The sequence below is a fragment of the Pollachius pollachius genome, assembly GCF_949987615.1.
Source record: "Pollachius pollachius genome assembly, chromosome: 17".
NCBI classification, from domain to species: Eukaryota; Metazoa; Chordata; class Actinopteri; order Gadiformes; family Gadidae; genus Pollachius; species Pollachius pollachius.
Window position 1 is genome coordinate 9343990 of NC_136950.1, and position 16776 is coordinate 9360765.

The window sequence follows — 16776 nt, forward strand, 5'->3', positions numbered from 1 at the left end:
GATAGAACGTCACCTCCGCCGCACGCCACCGGAAGTAGGGTTAATTTTTATTCACAGGAAAAAAACACTCAGCTGTTGTTGGAAAAGAAAACATCCAAGTGAGTTTTATTCAAGCACGCCATTGTTTCTTCCACCGATGTTTCTATTGCGATTAGAACTAGCCAGATCCAATGCTTAAGACGCATATTGTGCTCGTATTCACTTGAATCCCATTTAGATTGTTTTGTTGCGGGCTAGCCGGGGCTAGCGTTAGCTTTCCATCACTGTTGACTTCCATGCTAGCACATTAGCCACACTTAGCTCGCTTCCTAACTAGCTATCACTGCTGGTGATAGCTATCATCTGCAGCTTTTGTGATAACTCTTAAACGCTCCCCCCAAAAAGATATAACATATATTCAAAATGGAGCCAATGTTTTATGATTCTATAATCCACAGTGTGCGCATCATTTATGTTAACATCACATCGTAGTAACGCAGCCTGCGAGTCCTTTTCTAGATACGATTTATGTGTTATGACGTCAAATGTAAGCATATGTTGCTGGTGTGAAAACAAAGTTTATATATGTCGTCGGTGGGATGATTTAAGAAAGTATTATCTATCATTGCTTGCAGGCCATTGTTGTAGTCTGTTAAAATGGTTATTTGTCCTTAACAGTTCAGGTGTTTTTTCAAGGATAGGTAATCCATCACTACTTATTTTCATATTGAAGATTGATAAAAACAACATTATTCCATGAACTGTAGGGATAGACATACTTATGAATGTCTTATCTTTGCTAATATTTCCATAGAATGCCTGCTTCCAAGAGGAGCTCAGAGTCCCACAGCCCCCAGGCTAAGATGATGAAGCTGGAGGTGGATGACGAGGCTGCTCCAGGTGAAAATAACAGCTCACTTAAAGCAGAAGATGCCCATGAGGGGACAGATCCTCCAACAGCAAAGGAGGAAGACGAGGAGGTTGCATCTTTCCTCCAAGAATCCAAACCAAGCCCTCGTCAGAACGACTCTGACCCCCCTCTTAAAAAAGCCAAGCTCTTTATCGCCACAAGTGCCTCCTCTGGAACGGCGTCACCACAGAGCATTGAGTCCAAGTCCTCTCAGAAGAGACCAGCCAGCACAGAACTTTCCAGAACTGCGTCCTCCGATTCGGACGGTGAGACGCAGACAGATGCTGGTGACTTGTCCCTGTGCGTCACAAAACACCACAACCGAGCCAAGCGCGCCGCCACCGAATTGCTGGTTGATCAATCGGCCGCCAGACAGACGCTAGACGACGGCAGGCCTCCTTACCCAACAGTAATGGACCACAACTACGGCAGGTCCTCAGAGGGTTCCAGTGACAGCAGTGTTCTGGACGAGAGCGCCAACACTGAGACTGAAGTAAACGTGAGCTCCGCCACTGATGCAGAGACCACGCAGTATATCAATAGCACATCTCTACCATTGTTACAGGCAATGCCGTACTCTGTTATACAAAGTACACACCCAGCAGCAGAAGCCAGGAGACATGAATGTGAGGAATCGACAAGGTTCACTGCTGAAGCAGGCAGCAGTACAGAACATGTAAATAGCAAACCATGTGCAAAGCATGAAGAACATAAAACAGAGGATTCCTCAGAAAGAATCAGCAGAGAACCAGACAGCCAGAACCACATTGATGGGAAAATAGTAGAACCACCGCCACCAGCAGAAACAGCAGACCCCAGCTTCAGTGACAGAAACCTAAATGTTATAGCTGAAGTAAATATGTTTGCCAGTCAATCAGAAGAAAGATGTGGAGGTTTAGTAGAGCTAGAGGTTTTTACGTATGAAGCAGAGGAGACCCAGGACCCTGCCCCAGAGGATCTGAAGCAAGACATACCGCATAAAGGGGAGGCAGAGGAACAGAAGCAACAGGATGTTACTGAACGAACTGCTCTCACAGAGGCAGCAAAAAAGACAGGGATAGAATTTGGTCCATCATCCAATCAAAATGAACAGGGACAGGCGATTGCAAGTCCGAGTGAAGGGAGTTTGACACCAGCCAGAACCCTGGGCCCGCAAGAGAAGAAAGATGAAGCCCAGGTTAAAACAGAAAAGACCCCAACAGCTGAGCAGATACTGCCCGACCCGACCGAACCCAGCAGGGAAGAGACGTTAGCTAACTGTTGTGGAGTTCACCAAGTGGCCGAGAATCTCGGGAGCCCGCCTGGCATCCAGGCTGACCTAGTTGAAGAGATCAGGATTGTACCAGTGGCTGAGGAATCCATCGCTGCTCCAGAGAGCGCCGCTGAGTTACAGTTGGTCCATGGCGTCCAGGAACCCGATGACAGCACGGTGTCCAGCTCCTCTGAGGTTGTAGTTACAAACAGTGAAGAACATGTGGGAAGAACGGTGTATGAACGTGTGACTGTACAAGAGCCAGAAATCACCTCCAACCTTGGTTCTGCAACTTCATCACAGGGAATGTGGGACATGGCCCCTGCTGAGGAAACACAACCTGAAGTTATGCAGAGCGTCCACACCTCCACAAGTACTTATAGTGGTGTTTCAGCACAGTTGACTCTTACGAATCCTGACAGTAGACAAACAGGGAATGAGTGTGTATCTGAATGCGTCACTGTACAAGAAACGCCAAACCTGGTTTCTACGACAACAGACACGCCACCCACTGAGAAATCGGAACCGGATGGGACCCAGCACCTTGATGTCACACCAGGTACTTCTAGTGACGACCCAGAACTTCTACCTGATACTTACAGTGGGGTTATAGCTGACTGTGTGGATGGTGGAGAGGTTCAACCACAGGTCACCCTGAGTTCTTCGACAGCAATCCTAGAAGAGAAGACAAACAAGGTTATCAGTGAGGCTACAATGGAGGAGGAGGTGAGCCTGAAGGTTGATGATGATAGTCCAGTCTCAGGACTATCTTCTCATGGTCCAGATCATATGGTGGTTCAACCATTGAACAGTGAGGAACAAGATAATGCAAATGTGGAATCTACAGCAACATTGGTGATAACCAGCACTTTGCCAACACCAGGTATGCTACATTTTGAGGAGGCCAGTACAGATTTATCAATTTCAACAACTGTACCATCTGTAAATGAAAACAATGAAGATGTCTTTGAATGTTTAGCTGAAACATCTGTTAATATGGATTCTACAGCAACTGATGACCAGATACATGGACATGCACAAGTTATAATGGAAGGTGTTCTACACAGGGAAACCCATTCAGCTGATAACGTGAGTGTAGATGTAGACACTAGAGTTTCACAACATGTCAGGATGAATGCTGTTAGTAAGGAAGGAGAAACTATAATCTCTGAATATGTACGTGAACAAAAGACTGAGATGATCAGAACGTCAAAAGACATTTCCCTCACCGCACCTTCTGACAAGTTGGCGGACAAGGAGATCCAGAGGTTTAACGATGACTACACCGGTATGTCTAGTGAGGCTCCCAAACATCTGACACTTTCAACCTCTGATTGTGCTCCATATATGGAGATGACTGAAACCAAGCCACAACTTTTCAACCAAGCCCTGGAAAATGTAAATCCAGAGCAGAAGGAACAAAGTATGGGCACGTCGAAAGATGGAGCTAGCCAGCTGATTAAATATGAAATGGTTGCTCAAAGTATTCCTGTCCAAAGCCCTGAGATAGCAGCAATGAGCATGACCGTGCCATCACAACAAGCAGCTACTCCATTTCCCAACAAGGAGATTCAAACTCAGAAAGAAGTCTTGGCTATGGACAAACACGTATTGATTGCAAATTCTCAAGGAAATCTAAATCAAGACAAAAGTTATGAGGATGTGATTACCACTGAATCCAAGGCTGGCCCAGAGGCTGAGTCATACGAAGTCATGCACACTACCAGCACACCAGAGGAAATGCATGAGCAGGAAAAAAAAGGACATGGAGGCGATCCAGGAAACCATAGTGGTATTGAACACACCCCCACTTACGACAAGAAAAAAGAAGATAAGTATGATAAGATGGCAGCAGATTTGCAAACCGCAACCACAGATGGTGGGCCTAACTTCATAACTGCGGCAGAACGGCAAATCGAGGTGATTCATGAAGAACCAATCGCTGTGGTAAATTATGTTGAAGAAGGATATTTGATTTCCAATGCTGAACTTCTGGATAAGGAACCTACAATGGAAGCAGTAGCCTACGTGACATCGGGTGACAAGGAAGAAACATCAGTGGAGGAGAAATCACATTCTGCCCTTGAAGATTTACAAGAAGGGGCTGGATGTGTCATTGATGAGGTTGAGGTTAATGCGTCACTCAGTTCCACAATAGGTCAAGGTCAGGCACAGGTTAACAGTGACGTGATTGTATTTGTCTGTGATCAACAAGAGGGCCTTGAAGTCGTTGAGTCTCCCACTGTAAATAAGCCTGATGGTGAGGATGTCACAGAGCAGATGGAGACTGTCTTTCAGTCAGAAGGGGAGCCAAAAGATTTCCAGGTTGTGTATGAAGCCATTAGTAGCCCAGAGAGCGCCATAGACGAGGAGGTCAGTGTTGTGTCAGGAAGCATTCGGTTACCCAATGTGGATACTCAAGTGGTGGAAGTTGATTCTGCTGCCATCTCTGCAACAAGCGAGGTAAATATACGGTTAATTCCCGTACAAGAGGCCGATGAGCAAATCAATAGAAAACCTCTAGCCTGTCTCCCAGACAGCCAATCAGACATGGATAATATTGAAACGATGACGTGTGAGGAAACTGCAGAGAGTTCTTATGTGTTGCCCATCGAGCACACCAACGGTGCGGTAGACATGGGAGAAGTTCTTATGGTCGCCACCAGCGATGAAGTCGCAGAGCCTAACATCCAAAAAAGAGAGGCCATGGAAGATGTTTTGGAGATCACCAGCGACAACGTCCCAGAGCCTAACATCCAAAAAACAGAGGCCATGGCAGATGTTTTGGAAGAGACCACCAGCAACGACATCACAGAGCAGAACATCCTAAACAGAGAACAGAGGCTAGAGGGTCTAATGGTGACCACCGGCAATGAAGTCCAGAGGCAGAACCTCCTAACCACAGAGGAAAGGAGAGAGGTTCCCGTCTTGACCACCAGTGACGAAGTCACAGAGCCGAGGTTCCAGAAGTTCAAAGAGATGGGAGAGGTGCTGGTTGTTGCCACCATTGACCACATCCCAGAAATAAACATCCAAAACACTGAGGAGATGGGAGAGGTTCCCATTGTGACTACCAGCGACAAAGTCCCAGAGCAGAACATCCAACATGGAGAAGAGATTGTAGATGTTTTTGCGGAGACCACTAGCAATCACATCCCGGAGCAGAGCTTCCAAAAGACGGTAAAGATGGCAGAGGCACTCATCATTGCCGATAGTGAGAAAATACCAGAGCGTAACATCCAAAAGACTGAAGGGATGGTAGGTGTTTTGGTGGTGGCCACCTGTGACAATATTCTGGAGCAGACCATGCAACAGACTGAAGGAATGGAAGATGTTTTGGGGGTTACCACCTCTGACGATATGCCAGAGCCGACCATAGAACAGATGGAAGGAGCACCAGAGTCCGTAGAAATGCAGAAAGACAAGGGACTTCAAGAATTGTCCCAGGTGACACCGATCGCCACAGCGATGGCCCCAAGAGAACCAACACCTGACAGTTTGTCTCAGGAGGACGTCATGGAGTCCCTCACTGTCCCAGAGAGTGCTGATCACGCAGACATCATCACCCAGGCAGCAGCAGCCTCTGGCCTCACCACATCGCTGTCGGAACACTTGAACTCAGACGGGCAGATGGTAGAAGCTGACCAGGTGTTGAATCTAAACGGAGCCTCTCAGAGCCTCTATTCTGCCATTGGCGTCCATCAGTATCAAGGCATTGAGCAGAATACCGTGACCGGTTCAAATGAAGAAGCAAGAGAAGATATGGAGGTCAAGTCTTCAACAAATACTTCGCCAGTGGCACTGCTGGAGAACTATATTCCATCAGATACAAATCCTGATCAGCAAGAAGAGCAATCTGCTGAGAAAAACCTAGATGCCACTGAGCATGACATTGAACCTTCTGCTGTCTGTGAACCACAAATGACAGCCTATGAGAACGCAAGTGTTGACATGACTAAGGGCGTAGAGACGAGCATGGACAATGCAGATTCTGATATGCAGATTTTGGTTGACATAGAGCTCGGCCACCAGGTCGAGGTACAGGATGAGAGCGAAATGGAAGACCCAGATCTTGTCATAATAGAAAAGTCACAATTAGCAGCGGAAATGCCTTCAGTGGAAGTAGAAAATGGGGGAGCAAAGAGCCCCATCATTAACGCAGACAGCACCTCAACTATCGCAGACGGCACCACAAGTAACCTAGACGTCACCACAAGAAGCACAGACAAAAGCGTTCAGAAGGCAGAGGAGACCAACAAAACCAGCACGCCAACCGTCACTCCCAGTCCAAAGGCAGAAGTGACTGTGGAAAAGCCCAAGAAGCAACAGATGAACACACAGGCCAGAACCAAAGCCCGCCTGGCTGCACTCGCTGAGCAGAAGGCCGCTGCCTCGAAGAGGGCGGCCCAGAGACAGCAGCTCAACCTCCTGGCACTGTGTGAGGAGATCGCAGAAGACATTGCCACGGACAGCATGCTGTTGAAGAGGATCGAGGAGGAAAAAATTGCTGCCGCCGCCAAGATAGAAGCCTTGAAGAAGGAAAGCCGATCTGTTGAAATGCAGGAAGCCATCGTTGTTCCTCCTACTCCTGCTGGATCCCAAGCATCTTCTCCCCCGGTCAACACCACCGACATGGCTGAAGCCGCAAAGCCCACCACTGCCACCACCATCAACCCCACAGCAGAGCCAGCTACCGCCAAAACGGTAGTTCCAGAACCACCCAAAAGAAGGTTCTTCGTCAGCCAGATCGTCGTTCCCCTTAAAGCCCACGAGAAGAAGAAGCTGACAAGGTACCAGCGGCTACGACAGGTAGAGCTTCAGCGAGAAAAGATGTCCTGGACTCGTGTGAAGAAGCTCAAAACTGACCAAGCACATCAGATGTTGTTTTCGGATATTGATTTTGATTCTTCTAATCCGTTTCTAATGCCTCCTGTGGCGACACCTTCGACTCCCATAGCTAATAAGCCCAGCGCAGCTGACACAAGTACAGCCTCAACCAGCGCTTCAACAATCAGCGCTCTGCCTGCTATGCCTCAGGTCCCTGATGCTGCTGTTGCCAAACCAGATCAATCCAAGACACCAGAGCAATCTAAGGCAGTGACTACACCAGACCTTCCTCTGGTGGTGACGACACCAGACCCGTCTAAAGTGGTGGCGACACCGGAACCGTCTAAGGCAGACCAAAAGGTGACAGCCACCAAAACAGACCAAAAGGTGACGGCAACTCCAGCAAGGCCAGGGAGACCGCGGCGGGAGGCAGCATCACCGAAAGTTGATCCTGCCAAGGTTGTAAGTTCCAAAGTGGAGCCAAAGAAGACTGAACCACCCAAAATCACTTCGGCTAAGGGGCCAACCCCTAAAGTAACCCGATCATCCACCAGAAAGACCCTTCCAGCCAAACCTCCTCCCATGCCCAACGGTATGAATTCTCAGAAGGCAAAATCTGAGGTGGAGTATAAACCATACAGACCCCGGCCCAAGTACACTTTTGAGGACTTTGAACTGGATGATGACCCACTTCCAGTAGTCCAAAGAAGACCCATGCCTCAACAAAGGCCTGGACAGCAACCAGGTCCAAGCCAGCAGTCCACCTCCAACACTCAAGTTCGGCCCACGTCTCAGTCCACAAACCCCACAGCTCAAGCTAGAACGACACCTCAATCAAAACCCATGTTCTTTTCACAGACTAAACTACAGGGCACATCTGTTAGGCAAGTCTCAAGCCAGTCAAAGCCTGTGACCTCAACTCCATTTATGTTAAAGCCGACGACATCAACTCCAGTTCAGACAAGGCCTGCAATTTCAACTACAGTTCAGTCAAAACCTCTTACCACAACAGCTTCCCAGTCAAAGCCTGTTGCTATCACCACTTCCCAATCAAAGCCCACAACTTCAGCTACTGGTCAGCTGAAGCCCGCTACTTCAAACGCATCCCAATCCAAGCCGATGACTCCTACCGGTCAGTCAAGGCCTGTCACATATAAGGCTCCCCAACTAAAACCTTTCCATTCAACTGTTGCTCAGTCCAAACCGTCCATTGCAGCTGCCCCACAGTCGAAGACTACAATTGCTGCAGCAACTCAGCCCATTTCTGCTGTTCCATCTAAACCGACCCTGAAGGTATCGGACACCGTCGGTTCGGTACCAGGCAAGGCCATTCCCTCTGGACCCCTTGCGCCCCAAACACCACAACCCACGGCGGACCAGGCGCCCAAGCCTCAGCCTGGCTCTCCTAAAGAAGAGCTGGAAGTGAAACCTGCTGTGGAGACCCCATTGTTGATACCTGCCGTTACACAGCCTAACATTTCCATGGAGACACTGAGCGTCCAACCCCCTGCTATGCCACACAACGTCAAACACCAGGTAACTGCTCAGATTAAAGTTCCTAAACATTTATCAATCCACATAAAAGACAATGATGATGATATTGACCTAACTTAACCTATTGAATGTCTTGAGTGTTTTTGGTTTTGATTGATCTTTACTCTACTCCTGCTCCTTCCCCCAGGACTCCACTGATGAGGTGTCTCCTCCCCCTCCATCATCTTTACCTCCGCCGGAGAAGCAGCAGACGTCTTCAAACTTGATGGAGCCGAAGGAAGAGAAGCCCGAAGGTTTGTGTTAGACACCTTCACCCAGCCACCATACCATGGCTTTTATCTGTTTGTCAAGAATGAGCTCAAGGGTAGATGTGTCTTCCTAAATGGATTTATTTGGTTTGTAATGTTCCAATCTTGATTAATCACTGCAGGAAACGGTGATTCAGCACTGCTACAAATAGTCAAAGGCCTAGATTAACTCAACAGTTGATACTAGCTAATCAGTCTTGCTATTGAATGTCAGAGAAATGAAACACCTTGGCTAACCGCCAAGGAAGGCTTTTAGTGGAAAAATGTATCTGCAATGTTTGTGTTTATTGTATTTCATTATAGAATAGCCTTATGTGATACAGCAATCATCTAAAATGAAACGTACTCCTAACCTATTTTCCATCTTTTCAGTCAAATCTCCACCGCCCTCGCCCATGAAAGCCTCCCCTCCTGATGAGCAGGCAGAGGCCTCCAAGCCTGCGGAGAAGACCCCGGCCCAGCCTTCTGAACAGTGAGCCCCCAACCCCCTCCATCTGCTAAACCATCAGCCCTCTGTTACATCCCTATGTGGCAGCTTAGCTACCATCCACTCTCTTATCTGTATGTTGCAGCTAAACTACCTCTGTCCTAACCATGTGTTGCATCTAAAAGACCAGCCCCTTTGTCTTATCCATATGTTGCTTCTAAATTACAAGCCACTCTGTTATATCCGTAGGTTGCATCTAAACTACCAGCCGCACTCTGTCTTATCCACGTGTCGCATCTAAATGACCAGCCCTTCTCTGTTATACCCATAGGTTACATTCCGCCACCAGCCCCTCTGTTGCATCCATAGGTTGCATCTAGATGACCTGTGTTAACGGCTGTTTCCCCCCCACAGCAGGGTGGCGAAGGCAGAGAGCAACACCACTCCTCTCTCAGAGGCGGCCCTGCAGAAGGAGGTGAAGAAGCTGAAGGATTCAGACAAAGATGGCAGCCAAACCATCATCGTGAGTCCCATGCTGCGTTATAGTCCAACCCTATGTGTTTATTTTCTTAATTCACTAGGAGCTATGGATGAGCTATCCCACAACATACCCCTGCCGGCCAACAACAGACCATCCATAGCCCCCACCCCATTGTTTTGCACAAGCTACAAGCGGTTCACACAACCAGTTCCCAATAAGAGGCCCAGCAACACAGGACCGCAAGACGACTGGAAACAAAGCATGCATTCTAGATAGTTGATACAAAGCTCTGTTGTGTGGCGTCTGCATCCTTCCTTGGTGAACATGCTGGGCGGCGTTTGTTTCGTATGCATGGTGTCTCCGTTACGCCTTGGTGAACATGCTTGGGTGCGTTTGTTTTGTATGTATGGTGTCTCCATTAAGCCTCGGTAAACCGGTGAACATGGGGCGCGTTTGTTTTGCGCTGCAGGACGCGGGGCAGAAGCACTTCGGGGCGGTGGCCTGCAGTGTGTGTGGGATGCTGTATTCTGCTTCCAATCCCGAGGATGAAACCCAGCACATCCTCTTCCACAACCAGTTCATCAGCGCCGTCAAATACGTGGTGAGAGCGGGGGGTTGAATCTTTCGGCATCTCACGACTCGCTTTAGATTATTGGGATCAGAATTGGATTCCAAACGATTCCCGATTCAAAATCAATTAGAGATTCAGTACATGGGTTTAATTTACAGGTATTCTCCGGTCTGCTGAGCACTTGTGTATATATAATGTATGAGATGTTGTTTTTTATATTTTAAAAAGTTATATCAACTGAGTACAATAATATAAACCCAGAATAGAAAACTAAGACAAAAGGGGAAATAAAATGATAATGTAATTGACTTTTTTGGAAATTGTGAATTGATTCAGAGTCTTATAAAATAAGAACCACGATTCTTGCGTGCATATTTTTTTTCCTTTATTCTAACCCTCGGTTCGACCAGGACTTCCACACATTCCACTCTCTGAGCTCTTGATCTATAAGAGCAGTATGTTTTGGTATGAAATTCCTAACGACGTGTTGTGTGGGTTTGTTAATGAAGGGTTGGAAGAAGGAGAGGATCCTGGGAGAGTATCCGGACGGGAAGATCATCCTGGTCCTCCCAGATGATCCCAAGTACGCCCTGAAGAAGGTAAATCTGGCTCACCCCTTTCCCCTCACTAAAGGCTGGCTTGGCTAACCCTGCTAATCGCTAGCCTGGTTTTACTCATCAATATTTATCGAACCACAGTTGACAATGACCTCAAGATGCATATATATCATACATTCTCAAGGGAGCCGAGTATAGTCTAGTGCCTAGGGTGTTTTTCTCCCAGCCAGAAGGCACCAGGTTGAGCCCCAATGTCCACAGATTAAACTATTGACATCTCGGAGCAAGATGACCCACTAACCCACCACCTCTGCCTTAGGGACATGCACCTGGACTCACTGCCTAGCGCTTTGGATAAAAGCGACTGATACATTCTTGATGTATATGGCATTGACTTCATACTGTGTGTCTGCTTCAGGTGGAGGAGATCAGGGAGATGGTAGACAACGACCTGGGCTTCCAGCAGGTGGAGACAAAGTGTCCGTCCCAGACCAAGACCTTCCTGTTCATCTCCAACGACAAGAAGGTGGCCGGCTGCCTCATCGCAGAGCACATCCAGGAGGTACCACTTTTTATGGGTTTTCTCAGCGTTATTCAAGGCAACCACATAATCATAAACAGATATATCATTATGACAATATGATTGAAGATGGCTAATAATCTACAAACGAGACGTATAGTAAATCAAATATAAAAATACTCCCTGTAGTTATGTGCGACTTGTGTTTGAAAAGTAGAAGTTCAGTGGGAGTGCGCCGCCATTTTGGATCCACCAGGAAGTGTCCATCTCTTTACCACTCGAGTGCTTACTGTGTGTGTGTGTGTGTGTGTCAGGGCTACCGGGTGATTGAGGACCCGCCCCCAGAGGGCTCGGAGAAGGAGCAGGTGATGTTCGAGCGCCAGAGGGCGTGGTGCTGCTCGTCTACGTCGGAGCCGGCCATCTGCGGCATCAGTCGTATCTGGGTGTTCAGTATGATGAGGAGGCAGGGCATCGCCTCACGCATGATCGAGTGTCTCAGGTTAGTACCTATATAGTACAGATGTTTATGCAGTAGAGGTCAGTCTTTAGCTGTGTTCGAAAGCGTTCCCTATCACGGATGTAGTGCACTATAGGGTGCTTGCCATTTTGTAATGGTGTTCCAATTCTCAGTGGTTAATTTCATGCACTATATAGTGGACTTAAAATTCCCAATATTTGAGTGAATATACGATGTTCCTTACATGTTACTCCCGTATACCACAATGCAATGCGCTCGTGTTTTTCCGGAGGAGAAGGAGAAGCTGAATAACCACGAAAACAAATGCATTTAATGATGGAGTCTCCGGCTTTCATTTAGAAATGTCAACAAGTTATTTGGAATTTTAACATTGAAAATGTAACATTCAAAATTAATAAAGAAAACCTTGATCAAGGAAATGTAACACTCAACATCAATACAACCTCCAGCTTTCCTCGTGAGTGCCCGGTTTGTTTACATGATGTGGCCGCATCTGTCTGCGTCACACAAATACCCGGCGCATTTAATGACACAAATGACGTTTAGAAATGTTCAGCGTAGTGTCCAAATTCTCGTTTGTTTGTTCCCTATATAGTGCACTATATCATAAGCACTATATAGGGAATAGTGAGTGAGTGAATAGGGAACGATTTCGAACACAGCTTCTGTCTTATTACACTGACAGGTCTTGATTTAGGTCAGGAAATGTGACTCTGGGACCTTGTGGATGTTGGCTTGTTTAAGCAGAATCACCTGCTTAAACAAGCAGGTGAGTCTGGACTCTTGGGCTTGGTGAGCCTGCACACCTGTTGCACATTGAGTATCAGTGTGCAACAGGTTAAACCAGCCATCTCCACACACACCCGGGTCAGCGGAGCACCCTTGCCATGTTCATTAACACAACTTTAATAACAAGGCTTAGGGTTAGTTTTATCGGTTTTAACACTACCACCTTGTTTGATGGTAATATATAATAAACTTTATCTGATACATAGGTTAATGTATCTATCAAGCTTGATGTATTTTGTGATACACTTCAAGACTATGGGGGAACCTTTGATATGTGGTTGGGGAACTGTATGGTTACCCACGCCTCTAACACCCCCCTCTGTGTTGTGCATCAGGAACAACTTCATCTACGGCTCGTGTCTGGGCAAGGACGAGCTGGCCTTCTCAGACCCCACGCCGGACGGCAAGCTGTTCGCCACGCGGTACTTCGGCACATCGCGCTTCCTGGTGTACAACTTTGTTAGCGGCACGAGTTCCTCAGAGCCCAAGACCCCCGCCGTGTGACCCGATCCAAGATAACGGTAACCATAGCGATCTGGGACGACGGGACGTCCAACCACGGGACTCGACAAGGACTTGCCCCCCATCTCACCGTTGACCCCCTGACGAGTTAGCTCGTTAACCACAGAGCCAATCACAAATGACTGGACACTGCTCCTATTGGGTTTCAATCTCAGGTTGAAAAGCAACAAGCTGTTGTTAAACAAAATTCACAATTTAGTTTTAGCCCTTCGCCCCCACACTATATTTTCTTTACAATTTAAGTTGACATTATTTTCATCAAAAATTATAAAGTTTTACAAGCATGACTCGACAGCAATAGAACACAACGAACATCTCTCTTGTTTGGTATCCACTGTAACGTTCACTTTTAATTTGAAATCCCCCAGTGTCAAACTAGGGAATACGGCAGCATTGACTGCTAGAGACTGTAGGGGTTATTCAAAACAATAAAGTCGCACACATTTGAGAACAGTGAAGTCCCAGCGTCACCTTATTGGCAAGGGATGTTGGGGTACATGGTTCACGATTGGTCGGTTGGATATTGGGGGCGTGGTTACAGCAGTGGGTTTTGGTTATTGCAGCGGATTTAATTTCAACTGCCCCTTCAGACGTGTTTATTGGCTGAAAGCTAGATTACCGCATATATCAATCCGGCATACTGTGCACGTTGTTACTTGTTGGGAGGCGTAAGACCAGATGGAAGATCTCACTTTAGCACACGCTGTTGCTACTCAGCCACCGCGCTAGCATTTTAGCACAAGGCTACACATCACTCTCGCTGTTTTGAAGGAAGGTTTCTCTGCTGAACGGAACCAAAGCTATCTGCTAAGCTAGCAACCCGCCCACCGGGAAACTGCCAGCTGCCACTCCCCATAACATCAAAAGGTTGTTTGAAAGTCCAGCCATAGGGAAACATCTTCTGAAGTAGTTCAAAATACACGGTGAACGTGGACATGATCATACATTTTGAGTTTTACCACCCCTTTTCAGTTGGGACATGGGAGATAATCCAGGAGAAGCCTGGGTCAGAACAGACATCGGGGCATTATATGTACGTGTTCGATGTTTCTTTACTTTTCATGTGGCCTGACACATTTCCTGAGCTGAGCCAGATTACCGTGCAGTAACGCCTTGTGCCCACTGCACCGTCAGTCAAAGGACGTCGGAAGGCGTGGCTGACGGATGGGGGAGCTTTCCAGGGTCGTCAGAGCCTGAGTAGTGTCACAGTGCTTACATTTGCATACACGATCTGATTGGATGGCAGATCTATTGCTGCTGAAAAAGTTGAACATTTTTCAACTTTTTGACGGCGCCGAAGGCTCCAACGGAGCGCACGGATCCACAATGCATTGCGCGTCCGTCCCCATTCAAAGTCAATGGGGATCAGTCAACGGGCAGATGCAGTGGGCACGAGGCGGAACTCAGCAGAACTTGGTTGCCTAATAACCAAATGGTTGTTTTTTATATTTGAAATAAGTATGTTACTTTGTTTTGTGCCTGGACTGAGACCTGAGTCAAACTCGACACCTGTTCATGTTTTCCACACTTGTATTTTTTCCACACGCTCTTATTTTGTAGCTGACAATGTTGAGTTCTATTAGTTGGCGTTTTAGCGCTGTGTAACATCCATATGGTATAAATGTATATGACTTTTATCAAGTGAAATTCTAAATGCTATATCCTACGTTTTTATGATCATGGAGAAGACGCTCAGGTGTGAGCAGTGTATATTGTTGTCCATATGTCGAACAGGAAACAGGAAGTCAACATCGATGATCATCGTTTAGCGACACCTACCAGTGTCATCGCTCTGCTTCGCCCCTTCCTGTTTGAAATGTCGCTTTTAGAACGATGTCTTGTGTATGAAAACATTTGATTTATACGAAGCTGTTGATGTAAATATTTATTTAAGTAATAAACAATTTTTAAAAATGTTATATCTGTTCCTTTATTTGAAAGAGGGGCAAGGCGTTTACCCCACACTCCAGATGGCCTGTTACACAGAGACCCATCCGGGAAGGCCTCCTTGAGAACTGTTTTGTAAAGGGCAGGCACTTCCAGAAAAAACACTTGGCATGTTATTGGATGAATAATCCGCCTATCTATTCTACCTCATCACATAGTTCCTCATAGAGCGCTGATTGAGCTGTGTTGAATACAGATCATTGAGGAGCAGGTAGGGGTTGGGGCCTCTCGCTTAAGGATGCCTACAGGTTAGATATTGGGGTTCGAACCCAGAACATTTTCTCTGGGGTAGCAATAGACTATCCTGCCCCTGGCTGCCAATCCTCTGCTGCTCTTATTTGATGTTGTGGCATCACAGACCTAAAAAGTCCCACACCATGATTCTGTTCACTGTATCTCTAGTTCTGTTGTCCTTCATATGGATGTCTCCGCCTAGTGGTCAATGTGAGAATCAAGCAGCACTCAGCATGTCAGTAAGTCACAATTCGGATTGATTAATAGTCCATGCGTATTCCCCTTAGGAAGGCTGTTATTCGTAGAAGACCACTATTTTTACTTGTATTTTTCTGTGATGGACAGTAGTGGTCTTGTCTAGCTCACCTGGTTGAGCGAGGCGTAAACACTGCCGAGGTTAAGATAGATACTCAAAGTACTGTAAAACACATTGGATTAAAGGGCCCACCATTGGCATAGTTATTTCACTAGTTTTTTGGGATAGTAGTTGTATATTGTTATGGGACGGTAGGATATTGTGTTTGCGTGTTGTGTGATGTGTTGTGTTTACATGTCGGGTGATGGCAGTGTGCTTTGTGTTTTCACACGGATAAGAGGTCCCCTTTTCCAGCATTCCTGTCTTCTCCTGTCACAACACTCACGTGCCTGGTGGCAAGAGGAGCATAACAAGAGCAGGGCACACTTGGAACAACATAGAGACTTCCTCACGCCCAGCAGTGTGAAAGCACCTCTGCTTTCAGACCAATCACCCAAAGAAAGCAAATAATTGGGTATTTTAAGCCCAGCGTTCATTTAGCCTTGTTTACATGAAGGACGTTTCGGGCTCTCTCGGGATTAGAATATTTTTAGGGAAGTGGGACTTCTTGAGTCTTCCTTTGGGAGATTCTGATTGGACAGCCGTGAATTTTATGCAACATTGTCCCAGTTTTGTATTGCTGTAGAACATGCACTAAAAATAAATAAATGATCAACAATACATGCTAACCCTTACCACATTACTTAAATTCTGTGTGCATGTAAATTAGTGAAATCTACATGTGTATTTATTAGGATATAATTGAATTGATCCAAGATACCACCAGTATGGAAGATTAACACAGGCAGTTATAAATAAACTTTTATTTTTCAAAAAACAATCAAGAGAAAATAGTCACAGCTGCCAGACATTCAATAAAACATGAACTATATAAAAGTATATGTTAGATATATGTTTATATATATTTAAACAACCGAATTACAAGTGTCAAGAGGCTTATCACTACGATCTATGATCCATTATATATCAGGAAATCAGTTTCTCTGTGAGCATTGTTGGACATCTAGGCCACAGTTGTCAAGTTCTACAGCTGGCTATCTGATGGTGTGATTAAGGTCTCGATCTGCCTAAGGTGTTTAGAACAGGATTACAGTAATGCTTGGGATAGTTGCTCTGTGAACAGGCCACATTGAAGATCCAGCTGCTTTGTTGTGTTTATAGGAA

The 16776-nt window shown here is 46.4% G+C and overlaps 1 protein-coding gene across 2 annotated transcripts; it reads left to right on the forward strand.

Moving 5' to 3' along the window:
• The first annotated feature begins 45 nt into the window (after positions 1-45).
• Positions 46-14978, forward strand: LOC307088839 (uncharacterized protein). Of its 2 annotated transcripts, none has more exons than XM_079754848.1 (10): positions 46-98; positions 794-8504; positions 8650-8755; positions 9143-9242; positions 9612-9720; positions 10148-10279; positions 10759-10848; positions 11225-11368; positions 11641-11825; positions 12929-14978. In XM_079754848.1, exons 2-10 carry the CDS (start codon positions 795-797, stop codon positions 13095-13097), a joined length of 8745 nt encoding a protein of 2914 aa, XP_079610974.1. In that variant the 5' UTR covers positions 46-98; position 794; the 3' UTR covers positions 13098-14978. The 2 variants fall into 2 exon arrangements, with proteins under 2 accessions (XP_079610974.1, XP_079610975.1); XM_079754849.1 differs by having other exon boundaries at positions 9615-9720.
• Positions 14979-16776: the final 1798 nt, after the last annotated feature.

What these genes read in the sequence shown, in the direction of transcription:
- LOC307088839 (XM_079754848.1), top strand. Translation starts at nt 795, where the DNA reads ATGCCTGCTTCCAAGAGGAGCTCAGAGTCCCACAGCCCCCAGGCTAAG. An exon ending in TCAGCGCCGTCAAATACGTG is followed by an intron (nt 10,280 to 10,758) that starts GTGAGAGCGGGG and finishes TTGTTAATGAAG; the next exon opens with GGTTGGAAGAAGGAGAGGAT. An exon ending in CGCATGATCGAGTGTCTCAG is followed by an intron (nt 11,826 to 12,928) that starts GTTAGTACCTAT and finishes GTTGTGCATCAG; the next exon opens with GAACAACTTCATCTACGGCT.